This window comes from Carex rostrata, chromosome 25 (assembly GCF_964058835.1).
Source record: "Carex rostrata chromosome 25, lpCarRost1.2, whole genome shotgun sequence".
Lineage (NCBI taxonomy): Eukaryota > Viridiplantae > Streptophyta > Magnoliopsida > Poales > Cyperaceae > Carex > Carex rostrata.
In genome coordinates this window covers 3849758-3872226 of record NC_135942.1, presented here as the reverse complement: position 1 = coordinate 3872226, position 22469 = coordinate 3849758, and the positions used below count along the sequence as shown (strand labels likewise).

At 33.8% G+C, this 22469-nt stretch overlaps 2 protein-coding genes across 2 annotated transcripts; both read left to right on the top strand.

The window, feature by feature from the left end:
* Window positions 1-2121: 2121 nt before the first annotated feature.
* Window positions 2122-3629, top strand: LOC144576092 (putative F-box protein At5g55150). Its single transcript, XM_078326345.1, has one exon. It carries the CDS (start codon window positions 2211-2213, stop codon window positions 3096-3098), a length of 888 nt encoding a protein of 295 aa, XP_078182471.1. The 5' UTR covers window positions 2122-2210; the 3' UTR covers window positions 3099-3629.
* Window positions 3630-18569: 14940 nt separating this feature from the next.
* On the top strand, window positions 18570-20626 carry LOC144543662 (ascorbate-specific transmembrane electron transporter 1-like). The gene is made up of 4 exons (XM_078292001.1): window positions 18570-18884; window positions 18990-19038; window positions 19552-19751; window positions 20116-20626. Exons 1-4 carry the CDS (start codon window positions 18750-18752, stop codon window positions 20419-20421), a joined length of 690 nt encoding a protein of 229 aa, XP_078148127.1. The 5' UTR covers window positions 18570-18749; the 3' UTR covers window positions 20422-20626.
* Window positions 20627-22469: the final 1843 nt, after the last annotated feature.

Here is a 22469-nt window from a genome sequence, read left to right as displayed (position 1 = left end):
ATTTTTTTTTTTTAATCTAATGTTGTGAGTCATACATAGATTATGAATTGAAAAAAAAAATCTTTGTATTCTTACAACACGAGACGAGTTGAATCAAATTTAAACTCGCTATAAACGATCTGGGTCAAATTCAAACTAATTAGTAATAACTTTTCTTTTTTTTTCAAATCAAACTTGAGTAAACCATGAGGGGTACGAATTATTCTACCAGTCCTACCCACCAAACATGTGAAATGTTTTCTGAAAATAAGTCCCATTTGCTTGTTAGATATTTGGACAATATTAAGGGCGTGTTCGGATGACAAAAATTTAGTGGGAATCGATGGGGTCGGGACGATATTTCAACGTTATTTCCCAACAGCGTTCGGAGGTCTATTTTTTTCCCCATCCGTTCTCGCGGTTTCTTCCCCAACCGTTCCCACCGCAGTGTTAAAAGATGAGAAAAAAATAATGAAGTCGGAGTGAATTTTTTTTTTCCCACGGCGTGTCGGTCGTTCTCTCTTTCTCTTCTCTCAGCTCTCTACATCTCTGTCTCCTTCAGCGATAAAAAAAAGTTGCGAGAAGCTATAGCGAAAAAATTAATGACTTCTCAGCCAAGGAAAAGACGAAAAAAATTTAGCAACGAAAAGGAAGATGAAGAACTTCTCCAACGAAGGTAAACACAACAAATTGATCTCATTACCCAGTTGAGCCGCCTTGCACGCGTTGTAGCATTTTATTGAACAAATTTCAATCTCCAATGTCATTCAAAATTAGATGCTAATTTTGCTCTCTGCTTTGTGGCATTTCATCGAACATCTCGCATGCCTACCTAGTTGGCATTTTATCATTTATTTGTTTCCTAGAAAACATTGTGGTTTTCATTGTCAATAAAAAATTTCATGCCACCTTTGAAAAATGTGAAAAGTACCACACTTAGCTCTCAAAATGAGAAATAACATCATACATAGATGCATGTATACAATTATCCTGCATGTACCAGTACTTGAAAATTGATAAACTGACCTCCTTGTATAAAAAAATTGATCGGCACAAATTGGCAAGGTTTACTTAAGGATACAATTATGTTATATTTCACCATTGTGTTTTATTGCATTTGAGTAAAAGGTCAATTTGTTGATTACTAGTTCATTTTTTTTAAAAGAGAATGTACTGAATGTCTGATTGAGTAAAAGGATCCAAGGTAGTTTGACAGTCATAAGATAGCATATGAATTAAATGTCTGATTGAAAGTTTCATGTTATCCGGTACCACTGGTATGAGGTCCGGTACTATCGGCTTTGGAGAACCAGCAGGCATAAACTCTGGTAAGAAATCATGGACTGGTACAGACTACGGTACCACTGGTACGAGATCCAGTACTGTCGGCTTTGGAGAACCAGTAGGCATGAACTCTGGTAAGAAATCATGGACTGGTACAGACTACGGTACCACTGGTAGGTATCCTGGAGCTGACCTCAAGTGCATTCAAGCTAGATTGAGCGGAAGTGAAGCAATAAAATCATTTGTTACGTGCTACAATTTGAAATTTCTTTTCCTGAGACTCTTTTCATATTTCTTTTTATTTACATTTATTTCTATAGCTAAAGGTGTAATAAAAAATTGTATAATATCATATATTTTTAGAAAGAAAAATAAAATTTCCTACAACTAATTCCACAGTACAACCGAACACTCATTCAATACATTCCTATAATAATTCCTGCGAGTACCTATGAGTATGGGTTCCTACAAATAAAAAAGTGGATTCCCGAACCCGTACAATCCCATCCCGCACAATCCCGTGACAAACGAACACGTCCTAATGAATTGCATTCTGGTACGACCTGGTAAATTCTACGGAAACATTTAATTTTAGGCAAATTCGTCGGACATCAATTTTTTTTGGATCGTTCATTTATTCGTGAGTATGTCTAAATTATATTATTTATTTATTTGTTATAATTTTAAGTTAAATTAGCCTCTGCTTGTTTCTTAAAAAAAAAATTAAGTTAAATTATAGAAGCTATTCATTTTTTTTATAATTATGTTGTATTTAATTGTGGATAAAAAATAAAATACGAACAGCACCAATTTATCCCTATCATTCGTCAAGTGCCCCAGAAATAAACCGAAGTTCACTTCACTAGGAAAAAAACCCTCAACTCTCAACTCTCTTCTCTCTGTCTCGATTCTGAGTGATTGATTCGCAAAACAGCAATCCGGCGACGATGGGGCCCAATTGGTCTCTTCTCCCATCGGAGCTCCTTGAGGCCATAGCCGAGAAGGTCACCTCGCTCGCCGATTACATCCGCCTCCGTGCTGTCTGCTGTCCCTGGCGATCCGCTTGTTCCCCGCGCCCCAATCACCTTCCTCTCCAACTCCCATGGCTGATGCTGCCTTACCAATCCGACGATAATGATGATTCCACCCGTCTCTTTTACGATCTCTCAGCTTCTAAAATCCACAAGCTTGACCTCCCTGAGACTCGTGGTGCGTCTATTTGTGGATCTTCGCATGGCTGGTTTGTTCTCCAAAAAGGTCTAGTCGTGTCCCTGCTTAATCCCATCACTCGTGCCACAATTCCCCTTCCCTCATTTATTTCACCTGTACCTCCCTTTAGTATTGGAATTGTTCCCCTTGGTGCATCACATGATGAGCTTTTCTTTGTAAATGGGGAAGATGAAAAATATGCTATTGAACCTACTGACCATGTCATCGTCCGAAAGGCTATACTGACATCAAGTCCACTGGACCCTAGTTGCATGGTTTTTGTTTTTACTAGTACCAAATGGCAGTTGGCATTTTGTAAAATTGGAGATGAAGGTTGGACAGTGATTGAATTTGAGTGTAGTTGGCATTATGATGACTGGAAATTTTGTGACTTCTCCTATAGCAATGGTTTTTTATACACAGCTGATTATTTTGCAACTGTTACGATGTATAACCTTAATAATCCTTCAAGAACGATGCTGGGTGGCGGCATTAGTCCGAATGATATGCATCTGGTTGATGGGGTATCTGGGGACATATTGCTGATCTATCCTAGTGGACCTCACCTACCTATAGTGTTGATGGATTTCTTCAAAATAAATCTGAGTATACAGTGTACAAGTTGAGCAATGATGGAGAAACAAAGTGGATTGAAGCGATAGATGTAGGCCAAAATGTGCTTTTCCTGAGTGGTAATTACCATGCATTGTCCCTCTCAAGTGCTAATCTGCAATTGCCAGAATGGGGTGCAAATTGTTTGTGCTATGACTCGGTAAGGACAGAGCAGTGGAACCGACAAGAAAGTTGGACCTCATGGTATAACCACAAAATCAAATTAGCCAGGCTGGATGATGGAACGGATACTGATATAACTGGTGATTTAGGCTCATTTCAAGTAAATGATCATTGGCAGAAGTCTTTATGGCTGACACCGAGTTTGCTCTAGCTGCTTCCTTATTAATCATAGATCAACTGTTTTGGTAATTTTGATCTGGTATAGGAATATCATCAGATAATCCTTCTATCATGTTGTTCCATGTTATTATTTTTTTCTTACTGTTGTTCATGCTTCTTCCTAAAGTGAAATGGGAGCTTATATATGTTTTTTAAATACTGATGTTTTGTCCCAAGCAAATTAAGCTAGTATATTTTCTTCTCTGTTTCATGATATTCACTACATAAATTATCTGATTTGGTATTGTTTAATAACCATCCTATTTTTCTATTGTTCTTAGTAGTTGAATTTCTTATTATTTTTGGCTGTGGTGGAAAGGTTGCATGCAAGAAAGCCATCTTGTGAATTAATATGTAATGGTTGTTTGGATATTTCTTCTGCAGAAAGGATCTTTCCATAAAACCAGTTGTAGGTTGTAGTGGTTCCTGGTATTGGATGTTGTCTATGTGGTTCTGTCAAACATTATTCTAAAATGAAATTAGATTGTACTGTCTTTTCTACATGTTATAGGACAGTATGAGTATTTGTTTACCAAATTTGCAAATTTCCCTGTTTGTGGTTTAGTATCTTTCATTATCTCATTCATTGAAAACCAGTCTTCAATTTGAGGGAGACATCTACTCTATTATGCTTCTGTTTGCAAAGGCACCACAGGCATATATCACTGTAAATTTAATTGCGGATCAATTTAAAAGGCTGATAATGTGATTCTAAGTTGTCAAATGCTATTGAAAGCCTTGTGAACAAAAGAAATCAGCTCAGCTTTTACTTGAATAGATTTTTAAGCATTTCTATTTATGAGTATGAGCAAACCTTCATTTATAATGAACCTCATTGTTTAAAGACAACAAGCGTAAGATAGCTTAATTAAGCAACAGTGGCATTTCTTGTTGTTATTGGGAATAATAATATTCTTTTTTCGATCAAGTTTTAACTAGAGTGAAATGTTTCCAAGGAAAACAGGTGTCAATGATGTTGAGTCAGTGTACTATATTAACTAATATGTAATTACATGTTATTAGATGTTTGGAAGGTGAAATAAATTAAGTCAAGATAGTTCAAGTGGTGATTTGTATTTTTTTTTCTTTTAAATAATCCAGCAGACGGCACTGCAAACAAGTAACAAAGCAATTTTTTGAGAATAAGGCAACTGTTTAGAAAAAAGAATGACATCAGATAATTTTGTCCATTGATCACTAACAGATTGGCATGCCCCCATAAAGAACCAAATTTGTTTTGTAAAGGAGCAAGTAAAAAACAAGTGATTAATAGATTCAGATTGATCACAGAATTGGTATGTGTCACATCCCTGCCATCCTCTTTTTAGTAGGTTATCCTTTGTTAGAATCCTATTTTTATTAACTAACCACATAAAAATTCTGATCTTAAGGGGTATTGGAATCTTCCACCATGTCATAGCATTTCTAGGTTTAATACCTCAAAAGTTAAGAAACTGGTACAATGATTTAACTGTAAATATCTCTTTTAGATCCCATCTCCAACTAAGTCTATCATCTAAATATGTAAATGACAGTTGGTTGATAATAGTCAACAATTCTAGCCATTCAGTAAGTAAGACACTAAATAAAGGTCTACGAAATGCAAGATTACGTCCTTGGGTGTTCACAACTTGTTGTAGGGGTATGTCACTATTGGTACAAATTTCATACAACTATGGGTATCGAGAAGCCATAGTACACTGTTGGTACCATATATCATGCCAAAACAAGACAGAAGTTTGAATTCCAGGTTCATATGTAATACTAGCTGATCCGAGGTGCTGTAAGGAGGTAATAGCAACCCAGAATTATGATTTGGATGTATAATGGGGAGATGAGTATTTGGTCAACACCGTATGTTTCCATGCACTAGAATAAGACAGATTTTTGAGCTTTCACCACCATTTCAATAGTAAGAAAATATTCATTTGTTTAAGATCGGGTATACCCAAACCTCCAAACTCTTTAGCTAGACATGCAGTTTGCCAATTAATAAGAGAATATTTTTTCCTATTGGTAGTCTCTTGCCACAAAAATCGACATCTAATTTGATCAATTCTTTCGATAACAAACAATGGAATTTTATAGATGGATAGGAAATACAATGGCACTGCAGATAAGACAGAATTGAGGAGAGTTATCCTCCCCCTAATGGACAACATACTTCCTTTCAAATTTTGCAATTTTTTCTCAATTTTATCAATGAGAAAGAACCACTCATTTTTTTCAATTTGCATGTATGTAGAGGTAATCCCAGATACAGTAAAGGAAATGATGCAGTTTTACAATAAAAAATTTGAGCCAAACTATCAATCTCATCAGTATTAACACGATACATTGTTGTTTTGGAATAATTGACCTTAATACCAGACAAGGCTTCAAAGGCATATAATGCCCACCATGCATTTTCAACATTATCATGAGTGGCTTTCAAAAATATAATGGTATCGTCCGCATAATGACAGTTAGTATGTGAAAACTGATCATTTGCAATGAGATCGAGTCCTTGTAGAAGAGAATGATGTCTACCTCTTTTAAAAATTTTACTCAAAATATCTGCAGGATGTACAAAAAAGGGGAGAGGGAATCCCCTTGTCGTACACGGTACACCTTGTTTACAAAAGAAATAGTTGGTTAATTCACCATTGATATTGATACAGGATTGTGAACTAAATAACCATTCTTTTATCCATGTAATCCTTCTGACAGCGGTTTATTTTAATCTGGCACGAATTTCAAAGACTTGTGGGTATCTAAAACGGTTTCGAAAGAAAAAATCTGACACAATTTAATTTTTTCTAAAAATAGATAAAAAAATAGTAGAATACTCATCCGCTCGCCTCACGGTTAACATTTTATTTTCCGAAAAGAAAATATTGAAAAGGCCGAAGTTCGGTTTCATTGAACTGAAACAATTTAAAGTTACAGAAATTGTGTAAGAGTTACCCAAATTCTCACATAAGCAAAATAACATACTCCCTAAATCAGAATCTCTAAAGCAAAAACTTTGTATTACTCCCGATATGATATCTAACAAAAGCAAAAGATGAACATCTAGTATCTATATTTATTCTACTCTTGCAATGTTTGAAACCTTTTTAGCCACTTTCGGTCTTGTACTCTAGTCTTACTGGCAAGTAGCTAGTAACTGTAGATAAAGAAATTAGTCACAACGTGATCAGTCACGTCACAAAACGTTACGTATGATCACGGCGTGACTACACGTGACGTGACGTGACGTAATTGTCTGCCACCATTTTGATCATGTCACATGAGCAAATCACAACATATTTGTCATGTCACGGCATGTCACGTATTTCCTTCTCTACTCAGCGGTATCTCTTCGAAAACCATCTCATTCAAGATCCAACTTGCTAGAACACGTATCCTCTTCATTAACTTAAAAGAGAATCTTTTGAATTTATGCATCTCGACCGTCTAATTTTAACACAGTGGCATTTTAATATTAATGTGAATCTAGCCCGCACGGATTTTAAAGTGAATCGGATGGTCCAGATACATTAACTCAAAAATTATGCGAATTCAACTTGCTGCCTCCTCTTGTTTCCTTGGCTTTGATATCTTGCTTCCTGTCCAATATACAACCACAAAAAAAACTATTAGTAAAATAACAGATTTTGTAGATTTAAGAAGAAAAAACTCAAAAAGAAAAGCATTCGGGCTTCGGCCTCAGGCGTAGCAATACGCAAGCATATCGGACAGTTTAAAATCCATTCGTCCATTTTGCTCAGATCCAACGGCTTAAAATCTGCCCAGTCGTTCAGTTTGGTCTCCTGGGGCCTGTTATGACTCGTGCAGACAACAGGTATAGACGGATAGATATCATAGACCCCACCATGTGAAGAGAAATCAATTTCAGAAGGTGAGTTTGGTATAAAAAAAATTCATTAGTTGACTCTTCAGTGATGCAATTAATTAATTTGATAGCTATAATTTATTGCTAATTAATTTCATGATGCAATCGTTACAATTAATTCAAACTTAATATTTGATAGCTATTATTGATTGTTAATTAATGTTGGTGATAGGCCCATGTAAACAAGGTCTTAGAAGAATGGATTTGGGTCATGAATAACCCGGTCTCGGATTCCGAAATGGACCAGACCGGGACTAAGAATAAGACCCTCATCCCCAATCAAGCCTGCTCGGCATAACCAAGGCCCGAGGCCTATCCAGGGTGATCCCAAATAAAGCGAGACGAGCCCAAAACTGATCCGGTCGGAAGGCCTCTTCGGCTGGATCACTCTACGGGCGTCCGCAGGGACGCCACGAAGGACAATATGCGGACTCTGACAATTCTGACAACACGGAATGATTGTCAGAGAATAATCTATATAAGCCCCAAATCCCGAGGTATTGGGGACGAGACATTCTTAACAATAAAAGGTACCAATAGGTTAGAGTACGAGTATCTTTACAATTCCCCTAAGCCCATACCGCGAGACTCGAACCCGGCTTCCCGAGCCGGGACGAGTCGAGCCGACGAAATCACTAAGATATTACGGCCTCGTCCTCCGGGACTTGATCCGTATCAGTTGGAGATGTAGATTTTTACATATTTAATTTGTCGGAGTCGTCTGCAAGTGGTTGAAATGCGTGTGAATGCACGCTTATTAATTTAACCGTTTTAGCATCTTCTTTGGGAAATTTATAAAATAACCTTCTTTTGAGAAAACAAAAAAACAAAATACCTCCTCTCAAGAGACCCGCCTATCGGCCTATGTAATACTTTTTCTTCCAATTTACTCTCATTCTTTTTAAGTTGTCTTTTTCTCCCTTTTTTTCAAAATTCTGATATTTTTCTCTTGGTTAAACTAAAAATTAAAAAAAATGTTAACAAGCACCATGTTATGACATATACCTTCGAGCTAGATTATTTTTTTCGCCGTTTAAACTAAGAATTTTAAATTCTTATCACAGTCGGGGATGGATAATCAGAAAACGTCTATGGCTCAAGTTTCTAACATCAATTACTCAATAATTCACAACAAAACCAATTAATTTTCTGCATCAGTGCATGTTTACTAACATGTTAATTTCCATCAGAACATAGTTTTTTTTTTTTTAAATCTTGACAGTGGTTGTTAAGTATAATTTTCATTAATAATTAAGCATAAATTACATCAATCGTTTTACATCCAGAACATCATTTACATCGAACACCATCAACATCCAAACATTAAGATCTAAACCTCAACATCTAACAACTAAAATAACAAAATAAAATAAACCCTCTCCATCGGTAGTAGACATCGATGACCTTCAACATCGACTGGCCAGTGACCGGAGAAAATGGGACATCATATTTTTTTTCTTTTTTCCGCTAGGTTTGAAGGTGGGAGTACCGGCCTCGGCCTCCCCTTGCCAAACAAGGATTTTGTGTAACGGGAGCGTTGCTATGAGGGTTGGAGGCGCTAGGAGACAGAAGGGATGGCGACTAGGGCTATGTCGCCAACTCTCCATGAAACTCCCGACAAAAGTTGAAGAGGACGGGAAGGCGTCGAGCACGAGGGAGCTAGCGACTAGGGCTATCGTCGCACTCTCACTTCTTCCGAAAAGTGTAAAGGACAACGAGGAGGTACAAAAGTTGCGGTGGAACCATGGGATTGAGAGAAGGTGGTGACTTGTTGGCGGGAGCAATGGAGCAATGGGGGTTTGTTGCTAGTCTCCGTCCTCCATCTTTTTCGTGCGGAGGACGGAAGGTAGATTGCTGGCGAAAGTGGTAGAATAGAGATAAAGAGATAGGAGAGACGGACTGAAAAAAAATTAAGCCCCGTCAAAACAGAGTTGAAATGAAGAATATATGTATATCAGATCTAATTATTATTTAACCATTTAGGTTGACTTTTAAGTTTGTTATTATTAAAATTTTAAAAGATAAATGACAATTATATGGTTATGGAGGCATTTGGACCTCTTATTGTTATTATGTTCCACTTGAGTCATCATCGTGGCACCCTAGTGAAGAAACTTGGTGATTAACGAAAGTATTTAGTTATTCAATTGTTAGTTTGTTTTTAATTTTACTTTATCTTTGATCTTGATTCTTGTGTTGCTAAAAGATGAAGGCAAAAAAAATACCAATTTGCAGGAGCGTTTCAAGGATAGAATCAATAATTAGATGAAAAGGATGTGGTTCCGGAAAATTGCAGATTAATTATGCGGTAGAAGCAACTCTCGTAAGTTTCAGGGATCTAATTATACCATTTTTTGATGACACCGAATTACTCTCTTTATTTTTAAAGTTTTCAAATTTCAAACAGTCGATCTAAACAGTTCAACATGATGGATATATTAAAATGTGCTTGTAGATCAAATTTTATATTTTTTTGAATTTTTTTACTATTTATTAAGTATTTTATAAAATCGTTATTTTCATACCATTGAATTTTTATACTCATCTTAATAAAAAGTAAAAAAATTCAGAAAAATGTAAAATTCCATCTGCAAGTACATTTTAACATATCCATCATTTTGAATGGTTTGAATCGATTATTTGAACTTTGAAAACATAGAGTGTAATCCGGTGTCACCAAAAAAGAGTGTAATTAAATCTCTCCTCATATTATATATGTCCTATTACACTCATATATAAATACTTCGTCATTCTTTTTAATGTGTTTGTTTCTCTGGATGAATTATTTTTCTGTTGCATCAGAGAAGCTTTCTGATTTAGGGTACTTAATGTTGTGAACCTTAACTAATTTGAGGTATTTCTCGTATAGATGAGCTATCGACGCTTTCTGATTCTCCACCTCATGTGTGACGAGAATTGTGTATGGTGAGAGAAGGATAATCTAGCTCGCAGGTATATATTAATATTTAGAGAAAATGTAACATCCCTCGGGTTACAGTCCCTCGAAAATCTCCGTGTATAAAAGTCTTTCCTTTTTAGCTTAGTTCTGACGCGCTTTCAACTGCCACAATTGTCATAATTTCAAGTACAATATGTATGTTTACAGGATAATATGTGTATGTTCACAGAATAATATGTGTATGTTCACAGAATAATATGTGTATGTTCACAGAATAATATGTGTATGTTTACATGATACTATGTGTATGTTCATAGAAGGTGGTCCCCAACAGCTGTCACGCGTTTTCAACAGCTGTCACGCGTTTTCAATAGCTGTCACGCGTTTTTAACAGTTTTCACGCGTTTTTAACAGCTGTCACGCGTTTTTATGTTCACAGGATTTGTCGAATTAGTTTACATGATTTAGTATTGATGTTTATAGGATTTAGTATTGATGTTTACAGAATTAGTTGAAAATGTCCGAGGATTTTTGGGGGACAGGAGTTGGGGGACTGTTAGCTGCTTCCTAATATTTAATATTAATATTTTGAAAGATAATATTTTATTTAATTATTTTTAAAATAAAATTATTTTATAAAATTTCCCATCTTCTTTACTCGTTATACATTATTAATTACGCGGCTCCAGACATTGGAGGAAATAATGAAACAAAATATCTTTTAAATATCCTAATTAAAAATGAACGGGCCATATCACTTTTCAGTCTTTCCAGCCTATCCAGCCTTGAGGCATGGACCCCATTTATTTATTTATTTAAATTTTAGTTAATAGATGTTTATTTTTATTTACGTTAGATAATTTATTGTTTTTACTAGATACAATTTATAAATTAATTGCAAAAAACTTTGTGTCTGTATAAAGAACCATAGCTGGAGCGGCCTAGGAAGAATTAGTAACATGGACCATAAATGCTTCTAAACTAGAGATGTAAACGGATCGGATATTATTTGACTGTATTTGAATTCGTACCTAAATTTTTCGGATTCAAATAATTAAATATGAATAATTTGCAGATATGGATAATATTGAAAAGCAGATACAGATAAGGATACAAATAATTATTCGTATCCGCATATTTCATTATTTCGGATATCCGTTTTTATTTCTTTTGGGTTTCGGTCTTTTCAACTTTCTGTATTTGACTATTTTCAAATTTCAGTTTACATGTCTCCCGACTTCTGCTGCTATAATCAATTCTATTGTTATTCTTTTCTTAATTCAATTTATTGTTCTATAAGTAGTATAGGCATTAACTTGATGTTATCTAAATAAGAGACACAAATCATTAAGAATTTTTTAGATTCAAACGGGTGTAATTTTATTTTATTTTAAATTTAGATATTAGTTTCAATTATTATTTTAATTTCAGGTTGTGGGATATTAATTCTTGATTCTATTTTAGAATTACTTATGTTTAGCCAAAATGTTTTTTTGGTTGATATATTTTGATTAAAATATGGTCATGTTGGTGATGAATTTTAGTTAAATAGATATATATTTTGAAACTATATCACAAGTTAAGTATATATAATTTTTGAATTAGAAATTCAAACTGTATCCATATTCGTATTCATATCCGATAATGTCTGATCTATCTGATTAATATCTGATATATATCCATATTCAATCAAATCTCAACCGATTTGAAATTCAGGCTGTCATAGAGGGGAGTATTCTTGGGCTTTGAGATTCATGCCTAAGTTAAAAATAAAGGTCCACATCTAGTAATTGTAAAAGATTCCCTTATCAGGTATTGGAGAGGATGTGAATTCTCCGTTTGCATCCCTATCCAGTGTTTTAAAATGCAGTCACATGGGCTGCATATGTGACCGCATATGCCTATGCAGTTGGTAGTCGTGTTCAGAATGATCATGCAGTCCTTCCATGCGGTTTTGAGCATGCGGCCGCATATGCGGTCCGAATATGCGGCCATGCGGACTGAAAATGGCCATGCAATCCAAATATGAGGCATGCAGTCCTCCCATGCAATTTTGTATTGTTTGCTTGTTGACTTGTTGTCTTATCGTACTTTTTAAGTTTAACTATTATTATCAACTTGTTATGGACTTTATATTTAACTTAATGTTTGTGTTAAACTGAATTTATGCATAATCTAGTTGTAGTTGGTGTATTTGTTTGTGTTTTTGTGCTTGATTAATTTGATAATTTGATTGTATTTTAATTAAAATTTATGTAAAAAAACTATTGTTGATTATATCATTATGTGGAAATAAATTCAAATATATGAATATAAAATTTGATAATTTGACATTTTCAATCCCATTTTATTATCCTCCATTTTTGTTTTCAAATTATTCAATGAAAATGGAATACATTTTGTAACTTTGTCTGACTGGTTTCACTTTGAAACCTTGATATCAATAAAGCAAATAAGGACTTAAATCCTTATTTTTTTCTTAAAATATATATATAAATATAGAGGAGGGTTCAAATGCACTCAAATTTTTGTACACCCAAATGCACCCTATATTTCAAATCTTTTTTCTCCGTTTTCAAAGTCCGAATAGTCAATCCGAACCGTTAAATGCGATCTATATATTAAGATGTGGTTGGAGATCAAATTTTACATTTTTGGAATTTTTTTACTATTTATTAAGCCACTTTGAAAATCGCTGATTTTACATTTTCTGGACCATTGGATTAGCGATTTTCAAAGTGGTTTAATAAATAGTAAAAAAATTCCAAAAAATATAAAATTTGGTCTCCAAGCACATCTTAATATATAGATCGCATCTAACGGTTCGGATTGACTATTTGGACTTTGAAAACGGAGAAAAAAGACTTGAAAGATAGAGTACATTTGAGTGCACAAAAATTTGAGTGCATTTGAAAATCCGCATATACATCCGCATACCGCATATGCGGCATGTAGTGATCTTTCGCATGCATGAACAAAACCGCATTTTAAAACACTGCCCCTATCAGAACCAAAGCCTAAAACATCCCTCTCATGAAGAGCATGACGTTTCACCATTTTCTCCGCCATCTACCAAAAATAGTTCCCTAAGCCTAACGGCAGCTTGACAAAAAAATAAAATAAATAAAAGAAATTGGTTCCCTAGTTGCCCCTCATTTTCCATAACTCGATTTTAGATTTTATAGTTTTCCATATGGACAAAAGATAGTAGCGTCTGTTGCTCTCCAGTATCTCCGCATGGAAACCGACAGTCTGTTTCAATTATGTTATTCTCAATTGTTTTTGTTTATTAATTTGTTTGTTTCGTTAGAAATTTTTTTATAAACCATAATTAGAAAAAAGATTTTTATGAAACCAACATGATTACTTTTTTTTTTTTACAAAAAACATAAGAACCGGAATGGCATTTCGGTTCCGACCTTTTTTTTTTTGGACCAAAATGACAATTCGGTCCCAGATATTTTTATAATTTTTTAACGTATTTTTTTTCTCGAAATCTGTGAAAACGGCTGGGACCAAAATGACATTTTGATTCTTATGGTTTTTGTAAAAAAGAAAAATAATCATGTTAGTTTCATGAAAAACTTTTTTCTAATTATGGTTTATAAAAAAAATTCTTTCGTTTAATATTCTGTAAATAGCAGGCTCTTCGCCTATTGTCTATAAGAAATATATTAAAATGAGATACTTAAATCTGCTTTAATTAAGTTGATTAGTAAAAGGTATTTCAACATCTACAATTTTATCCTGCTCCAATACTTTATGTCTGATAACTGTGTTATGATTGGTTTTTCAATTTATTTAAACGAGATGTTCGCTGTGTTAGATTGACAGAGCAGAAAGAATTTGTCATTCCGTGGCATTGCTAGCTTATAAGATTCATTTACGTAAAAAAATGTTCTTATGACAGAAAAATAATAACATAAGGTTTTATTTGGCAAAAAAAATATCCAGAGATTCGTTTTTTTTTTTTTTTCATTTAATTTGCTCAGTGGTCTGAATAGGGTTTTATAAGTTTTTGTAAAACTTGAGAGTTGAATTCATTCATTTTTTTAGTAAATATTTTAATTATACTTAATATACATTATACGTATGGTATATGAGTGATTAAAAATGAATTTACCTAAATTTAATTCCCCCATCAAACAAATTTTTTTTCTTATTTTTTATTTTTTCTTGAAAATAGATTTTTCAATAAACGAGCAATTAGGCGAAAGAATAAATTGACAAAATTTAATCTGTTTACATAAAACTATCCTTAAGTGAAAAGTTTCTGGAAAGACTTGACAATACTTTATTTTGACAATCTTAATAAAAAAAAATTAAATTTTCAATTTCAATTTCAACATTGTAGTATCCACGTATCATGTTTAAGAAAAAAAAATGAGATATGATGTATGTTATACCGTACATTTAGGACATGTTCAGCTGCCAGGTGGAAAGAGGAATGGGTTTGGGTTCGGATCCAATTTGAATGGCCGAAACACTGTTTGCGTGGGAAAAAAAAATTCACTCTAAGGGCCTGTTCGGCAGTACGAGGGGAAAGGAAATGGGTATAGGATTTCAAAACTTTTGAATTGAAAATTACTATTTACGTGGAAAAAAAAAAATTCAGTCTGAGTGAATTTTTTTTTCCCACATGAACAGTAATTTCGTTGCTGCAACCGAACAGACCCTGAATTTTTTTTTTTTTCTACAGACACATGACAGCTGAACAGGTCTTATTTCCACAGTGAAAAAACAACGATGTTTGGTGTATCACCAAACAATACTTAAATTGCATGTAACTAGTCATTACTTTCTTTCATTTTTTTTCACTTAGACCCCACTCTTGAGAGTTGAGACTATCACTTTTCTTTCCTTTTTCATTATTATTTATCACACAAGATTTCCATCCCCAGAAACCTACCCAACATGTAACCGATCAAGAATAATATAAATGGGAGCTCGATCTCTATTGTTTCGAAAAAAGAAAAATACTTAAATTGTATAAAATTTAATTTGTAGACTATCTATATGTCCAGTAGCATATCTAATTTACTTTTCAATTTTCAATTTTATTTGATTTTTTAAATTTAATGTCAAAATTGTTAAAATAATCATCGTCAAGTAATTCCTTCTCTAAATCAATAGTACTTTTTTGAGGGAAAAATAGAGGTCGAGCCTATAATATGAACTAAGGGCATATATCAATTGAACTTTATATGAATAAAATAATATGAAAGGATTTTAAGAATTGAAGGATATATAAGATATATTGAAAATTTGACAAATAAATATGAAATTATTTAAGAGTAAGCCTTGGGTGCTATGAATAGCATAAGGTCATCCGTGCCATGGCCTCAAAAATCTATCGTATAAACTTCAAACTTCGATTTAAGTAGCTCAATAAATTGGTAATATAATAAAATTGTAGAATACTAATTTTTACTATTTTTGAAATTTTTTTACTATTTTTTATGATTTATGAAATATAGCAAAAAATTGTCAAAAATATTAACAATTTTCTTTTATTTTTAGGCCATTTTTGACCCTTTTTCATAAATCATGAAAAATAGTAAAAAAAAAATTCAAAAATAGTAAAAATGAGTATTCTACAATTTTATTATATTACCAATTTATTGAGCTACTTAAATCGAAGTTTGATGTTTATACGATATGTTTTTGAGGCCGTAGCACGGATAACCTTATGCTATCCATAGTACCCGAGCCTTACTCATTATTTAAATAGATAAATAGTAAATATGCAAGAGATATAATATAGAAAATGAATAGAAGGGTATTCATGATATTAACCTTAAAAGGAATATGTAATGTACCACTAAAAATCTCTAGAATCAAAACATCACTCTCAAGATATCAATGATAATGTTCATTTCCTCAAATGCTGGGCCAGTTGTCTGTGTTCACTTTTTCCATGACATTAACATCATGCAATTAAAATGGCCGCTTATGCAACCTAGCCCCGTGATCAGATTTTATCTAATGATTTTCAACATGTTGTCAATATCCATTTACCTCATTCCCGTTTTTCAACACCTGGCTAGAAGCCTGCCTAGAACTCGGAACCAGCCACCAGATATCTCGAGTATGCCAATGGAGAGAATGCGAAATAATAGAAATAATATGGTGGAAACTATAAGCATTCTAATATGACAACAGCCTGACGCTCTCACGTCGTCATTATTTCCCAAACAATTAATGTCAATGTAGATATCCTAATAACTTCACTAAAGTGGATTTATGATGCGCTTGAGCTGTTTTTTCTTTTTCTTTTCTCAGATAACAATAAGTAAGGTGGACTCAGAATTTTTGTCGGGGGCAAAAAAAATATTAAATCAAATTTAAACTCATTAACTAATTAGATATTGATATTCGAGATAAAAAAACAATGATTTAACTTATATTTTTTAATACTCGGACTTGTAATTTCTACTTATCTAACCTATAATTCTAATTAACAATCATAATTCAAAAAAATTATTTTTATGTTAACTCTAAATATAACCCAAATTACAAATTAAACATCTAGAGGGCAGAAAAAAAAAATTAAGGGGACAGTCAATAAAAATGCTCGATCTCTACTAAAACTCAAAATCCAAAGAGAGCAGCGGCCTCTCTTGAAACCACATGAGTTCGCCCCAGACAATAAGGATCTGGCCCTCATTTTATTAACCATAGTTAGTTACATGTGGTTGAGTTTTTGAGAAGAAACCCTGATCGCTTGAGCTGTCTTAGTCTAAATTTACTCTACCATTGCTCAGACTGTGATTCAACTCCCATAACGCTTTGCTGGTACTGTCTTAACCAGACCAGGGAGATATATAGTTCATAATTAACTCGGTGCAGTACTAAATTTGTTATAACAAACACTTTCATATTTATGCATTAATTAATTAGTCACCGTAGTCAATTATCTGTTTTTAAATTTATTCTGGATTAAAAATAATTGACGCAATTATTCTTCTGCAAACCATTTCTCTCTCTGTTTCTTTGCTCCATTAATTTCTTCTCACCTCTTCATAATAATATCAACGACTGAATATTTAATTTCTGGCATCCCCATTCTTACTTAGGTTCCCTAACAGTAAAATGTAAGTGTATAGGATCTGAAGATTAGTTCATTTTCTGATAGACCTTAAGCAATTTGATATATAATTAAGCTTTTCGTAGTACTTAAAAAATATTCAAGAGCCCGATGTAGTACTGGGAGAACTCTCTAATTTGACATTTCTATCTGATTTTTCTTCCCCGAGCAAGAATAATGTTTTCCTAATTCTTTCCCAAAACAAATGCACAGGAAACGGTGATGAATTGTGACAGATAAAAAAATAAATAAACAAAAATACTCCTTCCGAATTTTGTCTGCCTAGCAATCTTTATGAATAGAATTTGTGACCAACATTCATAGTATGACTGTGCGGTAAACAAATTTCAGAGTGATATTCCAAGAGAAGGGTAATTTTAAAAAAATTTAATCTACCAAGAGCGAATGACCGAATGTATATATAGAATAGCGTGAGTTATTTACTTATTTAACTGGATAATTTAATGTAAAAATATGAATGATTTAAAAAATAGTATAAATATGATATAATCAGGAATTGAGGAAAATATACAAAGTTGAGAAAAAAATTGGAGGGAATATATTAGTGCTGCACAAAAAAATTCGTAGTTCGTGATTCGATTCGAGTTTGATTTGAAAAAACTTGTAAAAATTTGATTCGAAATAGTTCGAAATTAATTCAAACCAAATTCAAACTGGACTTGGTTTGTTCGAAATAGATTCGCAAACTATTGTGGTTCAAATCTCAAAGTAACATGAGCCGTTGATTTTCACTGATGACTTATATTCGCTGATAATTTAAAAGTTAAAATATAAGGCCGCCCAACCATAAATCATAACTCGTAAGTTGTAACTCTTGCTCTCAGTTTTAAAATCCTAGACAACTTTCAACTCCCGCTTTCGGCGACTGCGATCACTCTTTCTTGTTGTTAAAAAGTTCGTAAAATATTTGAAATTGAGTTCGTAAAAAGTTCAATTCGAAATTAATTCAAACCAAACTCAAATTAGAGTAATTTCGATTCGGTTCGATTCATTTTCAGCCCTAGAATATATACATAACATTAACTTAAATAAAAATAGTAAAGTAGTTCGTGTCCTTGGACATTTTTTTATTTTGCCTTTTGTTTTCTATCTGGAATTTTGGATAGTTCTGGAAAAAAGTGGCGGAGAAAGCGTTATCCACAGTCTACGAGAGTAAACGAACATGTGATCTGGACTTGTGGACCCAGCAGTCAGTGACCTAATAGCCTAAGTAGTCTTTTTCAAGAATCGACCCACATTTAAAGCTCTCTCCATTCTCCTTTGCAAGGGAGTGTGGCTAGATTCCATCCACCTTGGTGGCTATTAAAGGAGATGTGTTGTTTTGAAAAGTAGTTGGCTCAATGACAAGTTTTAAACAGGCATAATTATTACAGCACTATAACTCACTCTGTTCTTTGTTAGTATCTTCATACACACACAGAGGGGGAGAAGCTGAGAAGATGGCAGGGGTGTCACCGTTCACCTATGTTGCACACCTGCTGGCTGTTGCAGCTGCTGTGTTGATCTTGGTGTGGTCCATCCATTTCAGGGGAGGCCTGGCCTTGAATTCTACCGACAAATCTCTCATCTTCAACGTATGTAAATTCTTTGTTTAAAATCTTTGTTATATTTGCTATCAATTGATGGCATGTCTCTACAACAAGCAAGTTGATTTGTTAATTCTCCTTTTCAAATATCAGGTGCATCCAGTTATGATGTTAATTGGGATAATTATCCTTGGTGGTGAAGGTTAGCTAGAACCTTTTTTATATATAGTTCAGATACAGTTGCCAAGGGTGTGGCTAATTTGTTGCCGGCAGCATTTCTACCGACGGTGCTGCTAGCCTTTTTTCATTTTTTAATGTTCAAACAACAAATCAAAACCGTTAGATGTTTAATCTATACTATAATCTACTTAGAGACCAAATTTTACATTTTTTGGAATTTTTTTACTATTTATTAAGCTAGTTTGAAAACTGCTGATTTCAATGCTGCAGAAATTTACTGAAAACAGCAGTTTTCAAACTAGCTTAATAAATAGTAAAAAAATTCCAAACAATGTAAAATTTGGTCTCCAAGTAGATTATAATATAGATTAAACATCTAATAGTTTGAATTTGTTGTTTAGACATCAGAAAATAAAAAAAATGGTGGCAGTACCTCCGGCTAAAATGCTGCCGGCAGCAAATTAGCCGGACCCCATTTGCCAAAAATATTGATCTGGTAAATAGTGATGATCTGAATTTGTTGTTGAGAGTGCAGCGACAATGAGCTACAGAGCACTTCCAGGAAGCAGAGACGCGAGGAAAAGAGTGCATTTGATGTTGCACGGAATCGCGCTCGTGCTCGGAGCTGTGGGAATTTATGCTGTTTTTAAATTTCACAAAGAGAGCAATATCTCAAATATGTATAGCTTGCATTCCTGGGTTGGCCTTGGGACTTTCTGCCTTTATGGAATTCAGGTGCATAATTTTTTTCAATAAAATAAGTTGCTGGTATATGTACTTGTACTGGTATTACCGTTACTGGTCATTTCTAGTATGCATATGGCCAGAGTGTGTATCCCCTGCGGTACTGCACAGGGGACCCATTTAAATTCGTGCTAGATTAAAACGGACGGTTGAGATCTCGCTCTATGAGGTGTGATACCTCACAGTCCTCACTGAATCCGAATTCTATGAACCGAGAATGGGAAAAAAATCCCAATTTTGTTTGGTACCGAATGAACAGAGCGTTATCAAAAACTTGTGTATGTAGCCATACTGTTTCAGTAGACAATATCATAATAGGTATGAGAAACTTACACATGTAGCCATTCTGTTTCAGTGGATAATGGGATTCGTCACGTTTTTCTTTCCGGGAGCATCTGTTTCTACGCGCCAATCCATGGTACCATGGCATGCGATTTTCGGCCTCTTTATTTACATCCTTGCAGTCGGTAATGCACAGCTCGGGTTCATCGAGAAGCTCACCTTCTTACAATTGTTCAACAAGCTGGGAAAGTACGGATCCGAGGCTTTGCTCGTCAATTTCACGGCGCTTGTGGTCATATTTCTCGGCGCAGCTGTCGTGATTTCTACCGTAAATTTCAAAACCACGCGGCTGGAGTCTCAGAAATCTATCGGTCTGTAAAAAAGGAAAATGGTATGCTAATTTCTGTGCTATTTCATAGTTTGTCAGCTGGATTGTTTCAGGTATATATAGATATTCTCCTCCAGTTTGTTTACAAGATTGAGATCAATGCCCTTGTGATTGTAAATTAAGTTAATGTAATTAAACGGAGCATGCAGCTGTAGTTAACGAGCTTATGAGAAATTTTAAAAGCTCAAGGTGTTCTTATGAAGCATAATCAGACTTCTAAATTACAAAGATCGGATACACATTAGAGATTAGTTATATAAAATGTTCATGTCGAAAATGAGAGTAATTTTATAGTACTTAATTATAACATTTTACACTAAATTTATATAAAATAATCACACGTAAAATAAAAAAAATTAATAAATATGAGATCAATAAACCCCTGTTCATTCTACTTAATGGCATGGGTAGCTATTTCTGCGCGCATGGAAAGAGCCACATAAAATCCAATTAATACGTCATCAAGCCAACCAAATATAATGAACCGGTTCTCTCTTTATCCATGTGGAGGGGTCCGGTTCCGGGAAGGAGATCACCTGCTCTCTCAGTCACTGTTGGGTGGGACCGGTCACTGTTAATTTTTGAATTGTGGACTCATCGACAGTGACTCTGGAGATAGGAATTTTCTACTCTCAGAAAGCCGAGGATTCGGTCTCCCGGTTCCGAATCAAACACGTTTTCTACCCATCTTGTCTTTTAATTTGTTTACCTAAAATTAGAAAAAAATAGTATACATTGATAATGATAACATATCAGCAAATAAATAAAAATCTTAAAATTTAAAATAATTCGTCAGAAACATTTTCATTTATTCATTATATTCGTATAATTGATGAAACTTACGAAATATTAGAGAATTCTCAAAAATAAGGTCACATGCAAAACTCATGTAAGGGACTTTTTAGGGGATATATTAGATAAAAAAATTCACTGGGACTATAGAACACCAAAATCATATGGAATCGGACAACAAAAAATCAAAAATCACATGGCCAGCTACGGCCTTTAAGCTGTGAGATTCACCTGGTGTTTTAAATACGTAAATTGCAATTCGATTATCCGAAATTTTTATTTATACCATCTTTAAAAAACATTTAACCATTTTTTTTAAAATCATTTTTACCAAGTTGGCAAATTTAAACTGAGGAACCAGTAGAGCGGTAAACTAGTTCTGCAGTTTAAACTAGCGAAACCAATAAATATGGTTCCGCAAATTTAAACTCCTTAATTACGTGACGTAATATAATGTGTCGTAACGTGCTAGCTTGTCATCAAAAATTAAAAAAAAAAAACTAGTTGTAAGCCAACCGACTTCTAATTTTTAGAAATAGAAGAATCTTGAAATGGCTTGTATTCAAATTAAGTTCCTAATCAATTAGAGATTTTAAGAATCACCGTATAAATTGAGAATCAGTGTTTGGTAGTGATTAAATGCAATGTGCTCTGTGTGGAAATCTGCATGTTCGAAACCCGAATAAAAAGTTCCTTATGGATATTATTAATAAATAAGTGTCTTAAAAAAATCACTGTTTCAATAGGACAACAAAGGACGCAATGTATGCGTGCATGTCATAGATATATATTTATTTATGGTATCTATTTAAATAATACAATTTATTAATTAAGTTTAAGATTTCTTTTAGAACTATAAAATGAGAAATTGCTGAAAATAAAATAAGAGTATATTTGGAGGTCTAAGCGAATACATACTATCAAAATTACCAACGCAAAAGAAGTTTTTAAGACGAGAGAATAATTGTTTTTCAGTTGTTACTTCTATATTCTCATGTGATGTGGAGAACCTATAAAAATCCAAAAATTGGTCGATATTTATTCCTAAACTTAGACACTATCCAAAGTATCTCACTTTACAATTGATGTTTTCTTTGACTAAAAGTTAACCACTTATATATGTGGTTCAGTTAATCATAATTGTGTACAATTATTTTTAATTGTACATGGTTGCTTCATAAGCAACCGTGTATAAAACAAAAGTACATTTGGAGGTCTTTATTTGGACTTTTTGTACACCGCTTCCG

Bases quoted from the DNA above. Each gene is read 5' to 3' on its own strand.
- LOC144576092 (XM_078326345.1), top strand. From the start codon at position 2,211: ATGGGGCCCAATTGGTCTCTTCTCCCATCGGAGCTCCTTGAGGCCATA.
- LOC144543662 (XM_078292001.1), top strand. From the start codon at position 18,750: ATGGCAGGGGTGTCACCGTTCACCTATGTTGCACACCTGCTGGCTGTT. The intron at 19,039-19,551 runs GTTAGCTAGAAC...TTGAGAGTGCAG, and splicing joins AATTATCCTTGGTGGTGAAG to CGACAATGAGCTACAGAGCA. The intron at 19,752-20,115 runs GTGCATAATTTT...ATTCTGTTTCAG, and splicing joins TCTGCCTTTATGGAATTCAG to TGGATAATGGGATTCGTCAC.